Source organism: Poecilia reticulata, linkage group LG15, assembly GCF_000633615.1.
Source record: "Poecilia reticulata strain Guanapo linkage group LG15, Guppy_female_1.0+MT, whole genome shotgun sequence".
Taxonomy (NCBI): Eukaryota; Metazoa; Chordata; class Actinopteri; order Cyprinodontiformes; family Poeciliidae; genus Poecilia; species Poecilia reticulata.
This window is the reverse complement of record NC_024345.1, coordinates 15,570,294-15,584,784: the sequence shown is the minus strand read 5'-3', so window position 1 is coordinate 15,584,784 and position 14,491 is coordinate 15,570,294. Positions and strand designations below refer to the sequence as shown.

At 40.8% G+C, this 14,491-nt stretch overlaps 2 protein-coding genes across 3 annotated transcripts in view; one reads left to right on the top strand and one right to left on the bottom strand.

Moving 5' to 3' along the window:
• The window catches only part of rgra (retinal G protein coupled receptor a), a 10,140-nt gene extending 3,869 nt beyond the window's left edge, over positions 1-6,271 (bottom strand). The window contains exons 1-5 of one of the 2 annotated variants that reach the window (XM_008429537.2): positions 5,244-6,263; positions 4,798-4,954; positions 1,482-1,603; positions 587-740; positions 237-354 (exon numbers count right to left, since the gene is read on the bottom strand). In XM_008429537.2, coding sequence (XP_008427759.1) covers positions 237-354; positions 587-740; positions 1,482-1,603; positions 4,798-4,954; positions 5,244-5,322 — 630 coding nt within the window. In that variant the 5' untranslated portion in view covers positions 5,323-6,263. Of the gene's footprint in view, positions 1-236; positions 355-586; positions 741-1,481; positions 1,604-4,797; positions 4,955-5,243 lie in introns of both variants that reach the window. The other variant, XM_008429538.2, reaches the window with a different exon arrangement.
• Positions 6,272-8,321: 2,050 nt separating this feature from the next.
• On the top strand, positions 8,322-14,048 carry lrit1a (leucine-rich repeat, immunoglobulin-like and transmembrane domains 1a). The gene is made up of 4 exons (XM_008429536.2): positions 8,322-8,957; positions 9,340-9,800; positions 10,777-11,082; positions 12,023-14,048. Exons 1-4 carry the CDS (start codon positions 8,836-8,838, stop codon positions 13,078-13,080), a joined length of 1,947 nt encoding a protein of 648 aa, XP_008427758.1. The 5' UTR covers positions 8,322-8,835; the 3' UTR covers positions 13,081-14,048.
• The last annotated feature ends 443 nt before the right edge of the window (positions 14,049-14,491 follow it).

Genomic DNA, 14,491 nt, shown 5'->3' with positions numbered 1-14,491 from the left:
CCCCCTTACAGCTAATTCAGAGTTATTTACCCATCTGTTACAACTATAAAGGTAAAATATGTTTGCAGCTAATTGCTGTTTTAGCAGAATCTAACTTCTAAAATCCTTGCCTACCTCTAAATATGACATTTCTGTGTGTATGTCCCCATCCTTTCTCTTGCAGAGCATGTGAAATTCTCACTGAAGACTCCACGTTCTAATAACGCAGGTGGATCATGTTTTATTACATTACTTACCCTGGGGTTTCCAGTCTTTTTGAATCTTTGTGCGATGGACTGGTAGGAAGAAAGGACAACAAACACCTGAATGCCCATGTTGAAAATGCTCATAGGGATCAAGTATGAGACATAGTTCCTGTTGAAAGAGGAATACATATCAGTCAGGGAAATGAAGACTTCTGTGTAATATAATAATACATTTCAATATCATGTATGTTATCACTGATGGGCATCTAATTAAGCAATTCCGCACTTTCATTGTACAGAACCTCAAGTCTGTCTTTGCTTAAATGTACGTCACGTTAAAAAATCAGTCCAGGCACATTTCTCTTCAGAAAATTAAAAAAAAGGTTGTGAATTGGCAGCACCTGTCTCCTTTACTGTAATCCAGTGTGCAGCAAGTCCTGAGAGGCTCGTAGTCATACTCTCCCCAGCCGATGAGGGGCATGGCTGCCCAGAACGCGGCAAACATCCAGATAAATACAGCCAGAAAGATGGCGGTGCTCCACTGCAGCTTCGTCCCTGGATAAAGAAAGATTGGTAACACTTTATTTGAAGGGATGTGCATAAGACTGACACGACACTGTTAAAAATAAGACATAACATTTGTCATGAACATAAAGAAGTCTTAATGTTTATGACAGTTGTCATGAACTTTTCATGAACTTTGCATTAAATTATCATAATTTACAAAATCATGAAAAGTTGGCACTTTAAATGGACTTTTAATGCAACTTTTAGAGCAACTTTGCATTAAAAGTGTCATTATTTACCGAATAACACTTCATGACAACTGTCAAACATTCATAAAGACTTCTTTATGTTCATGAAAGATGTTATGTCATGTTTTTGACAGTGTCATGTCAGTCTTATGCACACCCCTTCAAATAAAGTGTTACCGAAAGATTCAGCTCGTCTGTTTTAAGTACATCAAACCTGTGAATGCTTTAAGACTTGAGCTTTTTGACTTGAGTTCAGGACCCCCTCTTGAGTTAAAGATTTCAGTTCTTTAGAGGCTATGGTGATACCAGAGGAACTAACTGATTGTAAGTAAAAACATGATAGTCATCCTCGTGTGAAATATATCACATTTTAGAGAAAAACAATTCAACAAACTTTCTTTCTTTACCATCGTGTTTTGTCAATAGCAATCTGAGACAAATCTCAAGCCAGCTTCCCAGAGCTCTGTTTGACTCTGTGCAGGGCTGGAGAAGAAACGGGTGAGGTTTTGACACTGATCATTGCCTCCAGGAGTCAACTTACTCGTGCAGTACTGATGGTATCTGTCCCAAGCGATAGCTGCTATGAAGTGAAGACTGGCAAGAGCTGTCATGAAGCCCTGAAAACCATGAGTCTGGCAGCCGTCTGAGCCATAAGGCCAGTACCTGCGTGGAGGAGGTGAAGTTGTTATAAAAGCTTGAATTTATAGCAAGAAGATGTGCCCCATGTTGCTTTACTAAACTTGATCTCACATTACTGAAACTGGGGTTGCTTTTGAAAGCCTTATTAAGGCTTTTAAAACCGTGGCAAAGTTAAGGAATTATCACTTGCTATGCATCTACTCTGTGCACTTTGGCGATCGTTGGCCTTGGGCAACATCAGCCACTGATTCACAGCTTTGAACTGAAAAACATAGGAAAGAAACAGGAAAATTAGCTTTTAAGACATTAAGGCTGGATTGCCAGACTCTGAGGTGTTACTTTCATTAACTTCAGACTGTATTTGTGAAAGTTACACTTGGCTCTTCTGGGTTTAGCTACATCTCTTTTTACTGACAAACCCATAAAAGGAGCTACTACTGTGACAGCACCATTTTAATATTTGTTTCTGTAGGATGCACTACTGGCTAAGCGTTTATCTTTTTAGTTGTATAGAGGAATTTATCTTCCATAATCCCACCAGAGCACACACTTTCAGTCTGAAAGCAGGATTTCATGTCTTTTGTTCTCAAAACTTTTAATACTTTTGCTTACATTTTTATTTTGAAAACGGGACTTCATATCTTTCTTCTCAAAACTCCAGATAGCTGTGCTTCCCTTCATCATGACGCAGATAATGGAACTTCTATCAATTTTGTGTAATTGATTTTTCTTTAATATGAAAATTGAATCAGTGCCACTGTCTTTTTTTTATCAATTTGCTCTGCCCTTTGACCTCTTAATCTGTGGATGACCACTTGAACTAGGTTCTGTCCAAAGTGTCATATGAAGCCCTTTACACATGTTTGCTCAGTGGAGGGTAATTGCTTCAATCAACTACTAAATGCAGACGGTGACTCAAGTATTGAATAACTCTTTGAACATAACATCTGATCTAATTTATAAAAGATATAATCAGGCAGAAAAAAGTAACAATTCTGGTATAAGAATAAAATAAAGAATGACTAGAAATAAACAGGCAGGCAAGCAAGCAAGAAACAAGTTGTTTTTAAAGCATACAGTTTTTGAAACCAGTGGTTAAAGAAGGCAATGTTCATATCCTAGAACAACATAAAGTGCTATTGGTGACAATATACATAATTTACTGCATATCGACTTGATAATGACACAGCAAGCAAAGCAGATTGAGAATAACATAACAATGAAACTTGTGCTCACACAAATAGTCTCACTTTAATATGGTTTGCTTTGTATCAAATGCACTTTTTGATTAGAACATATTTATTTCTCAGTTAGTAAAGTTGCTCAAGGTAAGAGTAATGTTACCTCAAAATATTACTACCCAAGTAGAGGCGAAAAGCTTGGTGCAGCAACTATATCTGGAAGAACGTTTTGTTCAAAGTTAGTCAATGAAATGAAACTAAATAAATGAGTTACTACCCATCTCTGCCAAGTGGCTTGTTAAACTGAACTCGGCTGCTTTGTTTTCATTGAACTGGAATGCATGTCAATTAATTTGAATCTCATCCAAGGTTTTTCCCTTCTCTGGAGGTTTTACGCTCATGGTCAGGATTCTTTGTTTGTTTCTTTGTTGTTGTTTTTTTTTTGTTTCTACAAGAATTTGAATAAACTGAAACAAATACTTACAGGATATTATCAAATAAGTTAATGTGAACCATCTGGGAAGCGATAGTTTTTCTTTATTCTTGCTACAAAATGGATCAGTTTGTTTCAAGTTGCTCAGAGATTATGGTGAATAGATGTTTTCAGGTTCAGCCGCAAATTGTCAACAACATTGACCTTTGACTTGGCCACTCCAGGACAGTTCACCTGGTTGTCCTCAAACTGTTGCTGTTTAGATTGTTGCTTCTGCTTGGAAGGAATCAGTGTTTTTCTGGAAAAAAGAACTCCCTTCCCAAGTTGTAGCCCAGACAGACTGAATCAAAGAAAAAAAAATTTTTCTCCATTGATTTTCCTTTTCCTTTTCAAGCCTTGCAGGGCCAGCTGCTGAGAAATATCCCCAGAACATGATGGTGGCGCAACCATGCTTCATGGTTGTGGTGATATGCAGTGTTTACTGTTCGCCAAGCGTAGTGTGCAGCTAATTACCAAAAGGCAAAGTTTCTCTTTTATAGCCCCAAAAAGAATAGCAGATGATATATCCTAAGACCTTGATGCCAGCATTAATTTGTGAAGAACCCATGTGAGAGCTGTTGCATTTAGAGTCTGCTCCATCTGAGCCACTGAACCTTTAAACTCCAACAAGGTCTGAGTTACTTGTTTTGTCTTCTTATTGTAGCAAGAACATAGACTTCCTAGGCGTGTTGTAACATTAATCACTAAATGCACAGCTTCTCTCTCAAAGATTAAACCTCTTCTTTTTCCACCTGGGATTTGGAGTCATTAATCCATGCTTTCATTGTCTCTCTGCTGGATTATTGCAACATTGTTAACCAACATACCCAGTTCACTCTGTCACACCTTCAACTAGTCCAAACTTTGGTGGTATGATTTTTGACAGAAGAGCAATGAGACTTCTCTCCTGTGTTACAATCTTTGCACTGGCTTTTTTAAAATTTATTTTAGATTAGGGTCAATTTTATCGTTCTTTTATTTGTTTTTAAGTCTCTCAAAGTAATTAAATCAGCATATTTATCCAGCCGGCTGCAGCCCTATGCTCCATTTCCCCTCAGGCCAGCTGACCAGATGCTGCAGGTGCTTCCTAAACCAAAGAGGAAATTGAAATGTGATTGAACTTTTTCTCTTGTGGCTCCAACGCTCTGGAATGAAATGGCTCTGTAGATAAGACAAGCTAATAACTCAGTTGGATTTTTGAAAACAAACTTTTTTTCTTAGGGCTTTAACAAATATCTGTATCTATCTATCTATCTATCTATCTATCTATCTATCTATCTATCTATCTATCTATCTATCTATCTATCTATCTATCTATCTATCTATCTATCTATNTCTATCTATCTATCTATCTATCTATCTATCTATCTATCTATCTATCTATCTATCTATCTATCTATCTATCTATCTATCTATCTATCTATCTATCTCAGGAGGAAGTCTACTGACAACAACTCTCTCAGCTCTTAATTTTAATCAGCATTGTTTTCTCATTTCACCGCTTCACATACAGCCACAAGGGGCCCAACCCTTGCAATTATGAGAACCAGGCTTACATAACTTACCTCAGAAAGCTGGAAAAAGCTGCGATGGTGGCGTTCATGCAGATGCCGCTGTCAGCCATGGCTAAGCTGAACACCAGGAAATTGCTGGGGGTCCTGAGCTCTCTCACTTTGAGGAAAGCCACGATTGTCACCGCGTTTAGAAGGAAGCCCAGCAGACCTTGTGACAGAGCGGAAAAGACATGTTTCACAGCCTTATGTATTTAAAGCCAGTGCGCACATCGTCGGTTATTACGACACAGGCAAACACAGCGGCACCCTGTCGGATGAATTGCATCCATTTGTTTGTTTACACAGCACCAGAGGATGTAGCTTTCAGAAATGACAGAAATAACGCGCGGACACTACATGGGATCAGTGTCCGAGAGGTGACAGGTCCTGGCGCAGGTTAATGTGGAGCGTCGTGGGCACTTTTGACGTCTGGACGGATTCCCAGAGAAAACACTCACCCTCCACCAGCAGACAAGATCCCAGCGAGAACACATCGAACTCGGAGAAACCCTCCGGCAAAGGGTACGGCGTGACCATCCTGGCTGCGATTTGACATAGGATGTTTCCTGTCCGCTCAGTCCGCTCGTTTACAGTTCGCCTCGCTGTGACTATACAGGGTCCGCTTATAAAGGGACATTTCAAGTGAAAAGCATGCAGTTTATTATGTAAAGCTCCCCCCCCCCTCCCTTTCTCACTCCCTCTCGCTCTCGGTCTGTCGCCCCAATCCGCGCAGGAATGTCTTAATGAACATAACCGCGCAAACCGTAGCGCTTAATGCGCGTTTGCTCCCGTCGCAACAATAAAGCCCTCAGTGAGTTACACAACAAGCCTTTTGTGCGTTGCTGTCCCGATGATGATGCAGCCGCTGCAGCTGAGAAAATGGGTTTGATGTCGGCGGTTCTCAACAGGTGTCCGTGAGGATGCGGTCATCAATCAAAGTCAAATCTGCACGTTTAAAGCAACGATTCCGAGAGCATTTGCATTTGACTTCCCTTAGCCAATGCTTTGCAGATCCTTCCTCTGCAGTAACAGCTGCCAAACCGTTGGGGTGTGTCTATCAAGTTTGCACGTCTGAACATTTTTTTGGACATTTTTGCCCATTCTTTGCAAAATAGCTCAGTCAGAGTAGATGGGTGCCTGTAAACACAATTTTTTTTTTGTAATCTGATCTAAACTTTTGCATGTTGTCCTGCTGAACCTTCATCTCAAGTCTTTTGCCGCCAGTAACAGATTTTCTTCATGGTTATTACTCTGACCCAACTTCCCTTTTTATGATTAAGAAACACAGCACACCAGCATGATGCTGCCACCACCACCACGTTTCATGGTAGACATAGTGTGATGTAAGACATTCTCAGAAGAGCTGCATTTAACATGAGTTGGGTTTAGGTGACTTTTCAAAACCGCACTTCATTTTATTTTGTGGTATCAGTTAATCAAAGTTATTTGTATAACAACGAGGCAGTTCAAAATGCTTTGCACAAAAACACAACAAAGCTACACAAACAACATACAGTTGAGAAACCAGTAACAAAACATTACATTTTATTGAGTGTCATCTTCAAAATCCTCAATACTCGTCATAGTCAAGTAAAGGAGGGTTTTATATAATTATTTATACCAAAAAAAAAAAATCAAATATACTCTACTTTCTCTTAAACATTCCAGCAAAATAGTCAAAGTGTTGCTGTGTTTTATTTATTTTCATTTTCTAATAAAAAAAATGTTTTAATTTAAGACAGCAGTCATACTCTTTCACTTATTGACCCAAAGCAATTTCAGTGAACTAGGAACAGAGTGCAGTGGAGATGCTTTTTTGCATCCTCCTTAATCCTTGATCTGACTTGCAGGGCCCTCTGAAACGGTCAGCCATCTTTTCGTGCAGCTTCAACTTTTGACAGACACATTGACCTTTAAGGGATTAAGCCCACTGTGTATTTGTTTACAATGATAGAGGATAAAACTAAATGATTTTTTGAACCCGCAGATGTTTTAACCTAAGCTTTACTCAAGCTGAAGTTCCTCTGCTGTGACCCTGGCAGACAGGAAGACAGGATGCATTGTAGCTGTGATTAAAACATGGCTAAAAAAAAATAGCTGGTTAAAAACAGTGTAAATTGCATAAAGTGTTCGAATCATCCCAAACCTACAAGAGAGTAAATAGCTTACAATTTGTTAGCTCTTAAAAGTATCTGCAGATTTTCGTGCCAATGCGCTGAGGGGAAACAAGCATGACATTGTGCTGCTCTGAGGATTACATGAAAAAAGAAAAATGCTGGTGAAGTATAGGTGGAAATATGAAGTGTTCAGTCACATGATATTACGAATCACATGATACCAACAAAGATTAATACAAAAGATTAGGACAAATCTTTTTTTAAAACATTTTTAAACTTGAGTTGCACTAACCCTTTAAGACGTTTTTAAATTACTTTATACAAGTAATCTGCTGGCAAATGTTTACTGTAAACTGTAAATGGTAAAAGTGTTGCTTCATGATGAATATGGTAGATCTGCATAAATTACAAAACATGTGATATGGGCTGTGTTGGTGCTCTGCAGAGGATCCTTTGAGTTTCTTGAAATAATTTTGTGTCACTAAATAACAGTTTGTTTTGCTGGCCAGCAATTGCAGTACCTTTACAGTTTAATAATTTAGTTTGTTTGCAGCTTCATCTCTTCTCTTCCATAAGCCTCTCAGCTAGAATTTGGGTCATAATGCTCCAACTTATGTCAGTTTGACTCAGGATTATTCACAAATATACCAATGTCAGTTCATGTGCAGAGTTGCAAACTCAACTCTTCTCATAAAATTTTACTAAGTCAAATTGAAACACAAAAAATATCTTATAACAATCAAAAGCTTTGACTCCAGGAAAAGAAAGTCTGCCAATATGACATGCCATCTTCCTTTCTCTCTTCTTAGCTGAAAGCAACAACCAGCTGAAAGAAATCCATAGTCTGTGTTGTGCTAAGTAAGAAAATATTGGATGCAGCCTCCCCTCTGACACTGTCCTACTGCCTACTGTTTCATTGAAATATATGAGACACATAAAGACTTTGAAAAAAAATACTTGCATATGCTTATCTTTTTTAATTAAATAGTAATTATTTATGGCCTTTCTGTATTTGGAGAAAATACTTTTTTTGATGAAGATATGGTGGGAAAAAATTAACAACACACATGCCTGCATTTACTCAAAAATCTTTTATGAACCCATCACATCAGTTTAAAGCTTACCTGGGAACCCCAAGGCGTTCGTTCCCAGGCCAGCCGAGAGACATAGTCCCTCCAGCGTGCCCTGGGTCTTCCCCGAGGCCTCCTCCCGGTGGGACGTGCCCGGAACACCTCAACAGGGAGGCGTCCAGGAGGCATCCTGACCAGATGCCCGAGCCACCTCAACTGGCTCCTCTCGACGTGGAGGAGCAGCGGCTCTACTCTGAGTCCCTCCCGGATGAACGAGCTTCTCACCCTATCTCTAAGGGAGAGCCCAGCCACCCTGCGGAGGAAACCCATTTCGGCCGCTTGTATATAATTTACACATATCTTAAAACTATCATACCAAAGCCTTCAGGTCTCTTGGCAGGACCAGTGAACGTGTTTTAAAAACATTTCAACAGCAGAGCCACCTTGTGGTAAAACAAAGAGATGTTCGCTTACATCTTAGCTGTCACAGTAAAGCTGAAATGAACAGCCAACAATTCAGTGGAGAGAAAAAAAACCCATGCCAGTGGATTATGACCGTTTCGGAAGTGTTTTTTTTCCCCCCACTGATGATAAATAGGGACGTCTCCGCGCAGCCTATCAGATTCCGGGATGCTATACGCATCAAAATGAAACGAACGCCAGTTCTTCCTCTAATCCCAGTCTATCCTTTTTATCTCGGGACTCACAGCAGTCAGATCACTATGGGACAGCAAAGCGGGGGAACAAAGCCATGCAGGCGATAGTCCTATACATGAGAGAGAAAAAAAGTAAGTCTGTTTAAATTTGAGTGAGGCGCAAAGTGGGCGCACATGCACACTGCGTATGCGTAAAAGTGGGCCAAGATGTTCCGCGTCCTGCTCCTGGGGCTCTGCGTGGCCACGCTGGAGCTTCCCTCCCCAGTGAGCTCCTGCCCTTCGCAGTGCAGCTGTTTTTACCATAACTTGAGTGACGGATCCAAGGCTAGGTAAGGAAACTACAGAACAAAGGTAAACGACCCTGCGTGGTTTATGCGCACGGGTGCATCTCTTCGGATGATTAGAGCTAAACCTGAGGACAGATGCTTCAATAGAGGTGAACTGTGAACACGTGTACAAACGGTGAAAAATTAGAGTTCATCTCAATCAAATGTGATCTTTCACAAGATTATCTGTTAAAAGCATTCTTTGAAATATTTCTCGACAATATTTTCCACGTTGTTTTTTGTTTTTTTCTTACCTCCTTTGAGTGCGTCCTTTGGACATGACTGAATTTATATGTTGTCATCCAGTTTTATTAGATTAAGAATTAATAAAACATTTTTATTCTGCCTGTCATATAATTTATGAATATTGGTTTGCCCTTTTCAGAAGCGTGATATGCAATGATCCCGACATATCGCTTGTGCCAGTCGGGTTCCCTGTTGACACATCCAAATTGCGGATCGAGAAAACAGCCATCCAACAAATCCCAAGCGAAGCCTTCAGTTACCTCTCCAGTCTGGAATTCCTCTGGATGTCTTTCAACACCCTGTCGGCTCTGAGCCCGGAAAGCTTTCGGGGACTGTTCAACCTGGAAGAGCTTCGTCTGGACGGGAATGCCCTCACTGCCTTTCCCTGGGAGTCTCTCCTGGACATGCCCAGCCTCAGACTTCTCGATTTGCACAACAACCAGCTCACCTCGCTGCCCGCGGAAGCCACCACGTACATCAAGAACCTCACCTACCTGGACCTGTCCAGCAACAGTTTGCTGACCCTGCCGATCGAGGTGCTGACCAACTGGCTGGCTGTGAAGCCCGTGCAGGGCCCCGAGAGCTCCAAGATGATACTCGGTAAGAAGGGACACACGGGCATATGGGATCGATGGTCCTGGGGTGGAACAGCCAATTTAAAAACCATGACACAGTACAAGTTTTTTTTGAGTAATAGGATCTCATTTACTACCATTAAAAGATGCAAACAAGGATATAAATAAATAAATAAATAAATAAATAAATAAATAAATACATGTAATAATAATAAAAAAAATAGTCTCCCATGTCACATGTGCATGCCCACCCTCCGACACACTCACACCTCAGTAGTGTATTTTGCTCACTTCATTTTATCTGCTGTGCGTAATGGAGAGTTGCTCTATGATGGCGACTGGCCAAACAAAATAATTTTAAGCGCCACATAATCTCAGTCCTGACCTTGATTTATTTTAAAAATATCCTGCTTAATTCTGTATAATCTCTCTCTGTATTTTTTAATTTAATTTAATTTTTTTGTAAAATGTGCTGCTTCAAGACTGCAGTAACACTTAAATGCACCTATCTAACAAAAAAGGTTAGTCTTTCATTTTAGCTGGTGCAAATCTTGTATAGACAAAGGCATTTTTAAGAATCATTCAACTGTTTTAACATCTTTTGTGGCACCATCAGTTTGCTTACTAAATGAAAAGGTGAAAATACTTCTTCAAATACATGTATGCATAACAGCCCATGATCTGTACTGAGAGTTTAAACTTGAAACTCAATATGTTACACCTCATCATCATCGTCATCATCATCATCATCATCATCATCATCATCATCATCATCATCATCATCATCATCATCATCATCATCATCATCATCATCATCATCATCATCATCTATGTTGTCATTATTGCCATAATCATGTAGTTTCTGAATTAAATGTAAATCCTCTTACAGGATTATCATCATAGCATCACAATCAGCCATCTGCAGGCTGCTCTTTCACTTTGCACACAGCTGCACTTTACTGTCTCCTCCTCAAGTTTTGCCTGTTTCTCTCCACCCACAGGTCTCCATGACAACCCCTGGGTGTGCGATTGCCGACTCTATGACCTGGTCCAGTTCCAGAAGTCCCCCACGCTTTCCGTGGCATTTATTGACACAAGACTCCGCTGTTCGGCACCAGAGAGCTTCTCAGGGGTCTTGTTCAGCGATGCGGAGCTGCGTCAGTGTCAGCTCCCACGCATCCACACGGCAGTGGCACGAGTCCGGAGTGCGGTTGGGAACAATGTTCTCCTTCGCTGTGGGACCATTGGAGTACCGGTGCCAGATCTGACATGGCGCAGGGCTGATGGACAAATGCTTAATGGAACAGGTTAGATAGTCTTTAGTCTTATCAGGGGCAACTCTTGCATCAACAGTGCCCAGATCGAACTCTTTCCTTTTCACCACTAATTCTATAATTTATAAATAGAGTAAAGGTTTTACAAATCACCAATCAATCTACAGTACTTCATACATGGGTTGGAGATTTACTGTGTCACAGTAGTTGCAATGAATCTAAAAATGTGCTTCAATGAATCTCAATAACCCAGTCCAAATTTGATCAAAGTGTTTCAGATAGCCCTTTTAATTTGAAGTTTCAAACTTGATATCAACTGCCATTTTGCGCTGTGGGACGCTGAAGAGGCTCATTAAAAAGTACTGGGGGAAGAAAGCCAAAGACGTTCAAGACTCAAGGCTGCTATGGATTCTGACATGTTACTTCATCTTTCTTATAGTGTTTACACTGCAGACAACACAAAGCTTTCCCATTCTCTACCAGCTGGTCATGAAAAAAAGCAACAGAAAAACCATTCAGAAGTATAAACCAATTTTCTGATTCGGAACTGACAGATACTTTTTTTTTTTTTTTTTTTGCATTTGGTTTATGTCGCCCAGCTACAGGTATTCCTGGGCAGGCAGCCATGTGAGTCATATCAGCTACCACCACAGGGTCTCTCTGTGCATTGTACATGCGTTAGGAGGATTTTTATACTCTGTGGTCTTGTTGTTAATTAAACAGAGAGCTACTACTAGATCCAGTTGGATTGTAAGTCTGATTGACAGCTGCAGTCTTTACAGGCAGTTACACAACATAGATGGCAATTGATGAATGAATATTGTGTAATCAGCTGCCTGGCATTATTTTCTTTTTATTAGCAGAGATCTTCTCTCAGATTCAGGTTCCTATTAGATTTTTTGAAATTCAAAAATGTTGTTTTGCTTTCATAATTGCAATAATAAAGTATGTTCATATCTCTCTTCTACCACAGTACAACAAGAAACATCTAAAGAAGGAATCACCTGGTCCATCCTCAGCGTCCCAGCTGTGTCCTACCGCAATTCAGGGAAATTCATCTGCAAGGCATCAAACTATGCAGGGAACGCAGAGGCTGTCATTTCTCTGGTTGTTTCTAACCCACCAAGACCAGAAGGGAACCAGACAAACACTGACAAGAAGGTCAAAGTCAAGAAGCCAAACCCAGTGGGTAAAGCAGCCTACCAGGAGAAACTGGTGGCCAGATATGTAGTTCCAACTTCCACCTCATCAACTTTGGCTGCTATGGATTCTGACATGTTACCTGCTGACTCCGAACAGGTCAGCTACAGCCTAACTGATGGAGCCACCCAGGATCCCTCCTCCTCCCCCAACTCCGATGCACTACTGGATCTGGAGAAGACAAATCTCAGCAACCTGGCGGCGAACACTTCATCCCTGCAGCAGGACCCAGACAGGGTGGTCCGCTCTGTGAAGGTGGTGGGTGACACAGACAATACAATATCTCTGAACTGGAGAGCACCTAAAGCAAAGAACACGACTGCCTTCAGTGTGCTGTATGCTGTGTTTGGGGAGCGGGACATGAGAAAGATCAACGTTGGAGCGGGACAAACCCGTGTGACTATAGACGGGTTGGTGCCCAGGACCAAGTACATTGCCTGTGTGTGCGTGAAGGGGCTGATTCCCAAGAAAGAACAGTGTGTGATATTTTCCACTGATGAAGCAGCTAGTGCAACCGGCACCCAGAAGCTGATCAATGTGATTGTGATCACCGTGGCCTGTATCATTGCGGTCCCCCTCACCGTCATTGTGTGCTGTGGGGCGCTGAAGAGGCGCATTAAAAAGTACTGGGGAAAGAAATCCAAAGACATTCAAGACTCATATGTGACTTTTGAAACACTGTCCCCTGGCACAAAGGCCAAAGGGCTTGAGGGTGAGTATTTAAACAGACTGAATCAAGAGGAGTCCAACAGACTGCTGTCAGCCCGCTCCAGCCTGGACTCCGAGTCAACGGCAAAGATCGAGGGACAACCTAATGAGTACTTCTGCTGACGTCATGCTCCAGCTCTGGCTCCCGCTCAACGCCATCTTCCACGCACTCACCCACATCCGCCTCCGCATAGCAATCTGAAGCCAAATGCCCATCTGCACCATTCTCATCACCGCCCACACTTTCACCCCCATCCATATCCCCAGCACAATCCTTACTCTCACCCCACACAATATCCTGACGTCAGTCCTCCTCCCACACGCTCCCATACGCCCACACCATGGGATTCCCCTCCACCGGTCCCTCCTCGCTGGATACTGCCACCGACTCCACCGCCACAGAGACCCAACTTCTATCAAAGGACTTTTGCACGTTGCACAATAATGGAAATCTCGGTTTAAAAAAAAAAATTGGAACGTTCTGGAAAAGCCTGTCCTTCTTGCAGATGCTCTGCTGTGCAACCGAACATTCATTACTGGCAAGACTTGCTTTTATGTGTAGAAGAATGTTTGCATCACAAAGTCTGTAAGAAAAAAAAAAGAAAAGTAACATTTAAAGCTACATGCACGACCCAACGATAAAACCTTCTCAATTTAACCTGATTTAAAGGGAACACAATGGTACACACTCCATTGTACATAATATATGTATGTGTATGATTTGTAAATATCGACTGAACCGTGTACACTTACATATACAGTTAATTCTGTGCCTCTGTATATATCTGTCATTAGTTCAGAGAAGATATACACATAGGCATGGTTCAACACTGGTGAATGGAGGGCAGCTGGAGCTGGAGAGAAGTACAGAAAGGACTGAACTATGACACAATGTAAATAAGATGGAAATGAAAAGTTAAATCAGTTTTATTCCCCAGCAATGAGAAATGTAAAAAAAAAATAAAAATCTATGTATCCATTCAATGCCAGCTAGAGGCATCATTACCCTCATTTAATGTAGATCTTTTCATTCCGATCATACCGCACATTTAAAGATGATTAAATAAACTTTTATATATATTTACCTGATATTGTGTGTTCATACTAGTGAGTTACTTAACTTCAGTACAACCATTATATTATTTTTTTCTTTACATATTGCAGCTAAGCATATTTTTATACTCTCTTGTATGTTCTCATTGCTCAAAATGTACCAACTTTTGACCCTCAGATTTCCTTTTAGTGGTGACCTGAATTAATTTTTCCATCAACTCTGATAAAGAAAAACATACCCAGATCACGCTGCTACCAGTTTTTATTAAAAAGATTTCTTTTTCTTTTGGTCGTAATCCATATCTCATGATGGTACATGAGGTTTTTGTTATTGTTTTTATAACGTAGTCAGGCTTTAAACCTCACCAAATGTCATCCCTGGACTTTTTATTGTATTTCTTGATCTTCATGTTGGTGTTTGTTCACAAATGTTCTTAAGCAAACCTCTGAGGCCTTTACAGAACAGGTGAAATTATACTAA

Excerpts from the sequence above, each read along its gene's own strand:
- lrit1a (XM_008429536.2), top strand. The coding sequence starts at position 8,836 with ATGTTCCGCGTCCTGCTCCTGGGGCTCTGCGTGGCCACGCTGGAGCTT. Across the intron at positions 9,801-10,776 it reads GAGCTCCAAGATGATACTCG|GTCTCCATGACAACCCCTGG; the intron begins GTAAGAAGGGAC and ends CTCCACCCACAG. Across the intron at positions 11,083-12,022 it reads ACAAATGCTTAATGGAACAG|TACAACAAGAAACATCTAAA; the intron begins GTTAGATAGTCT and ends CTTCTACCACAG.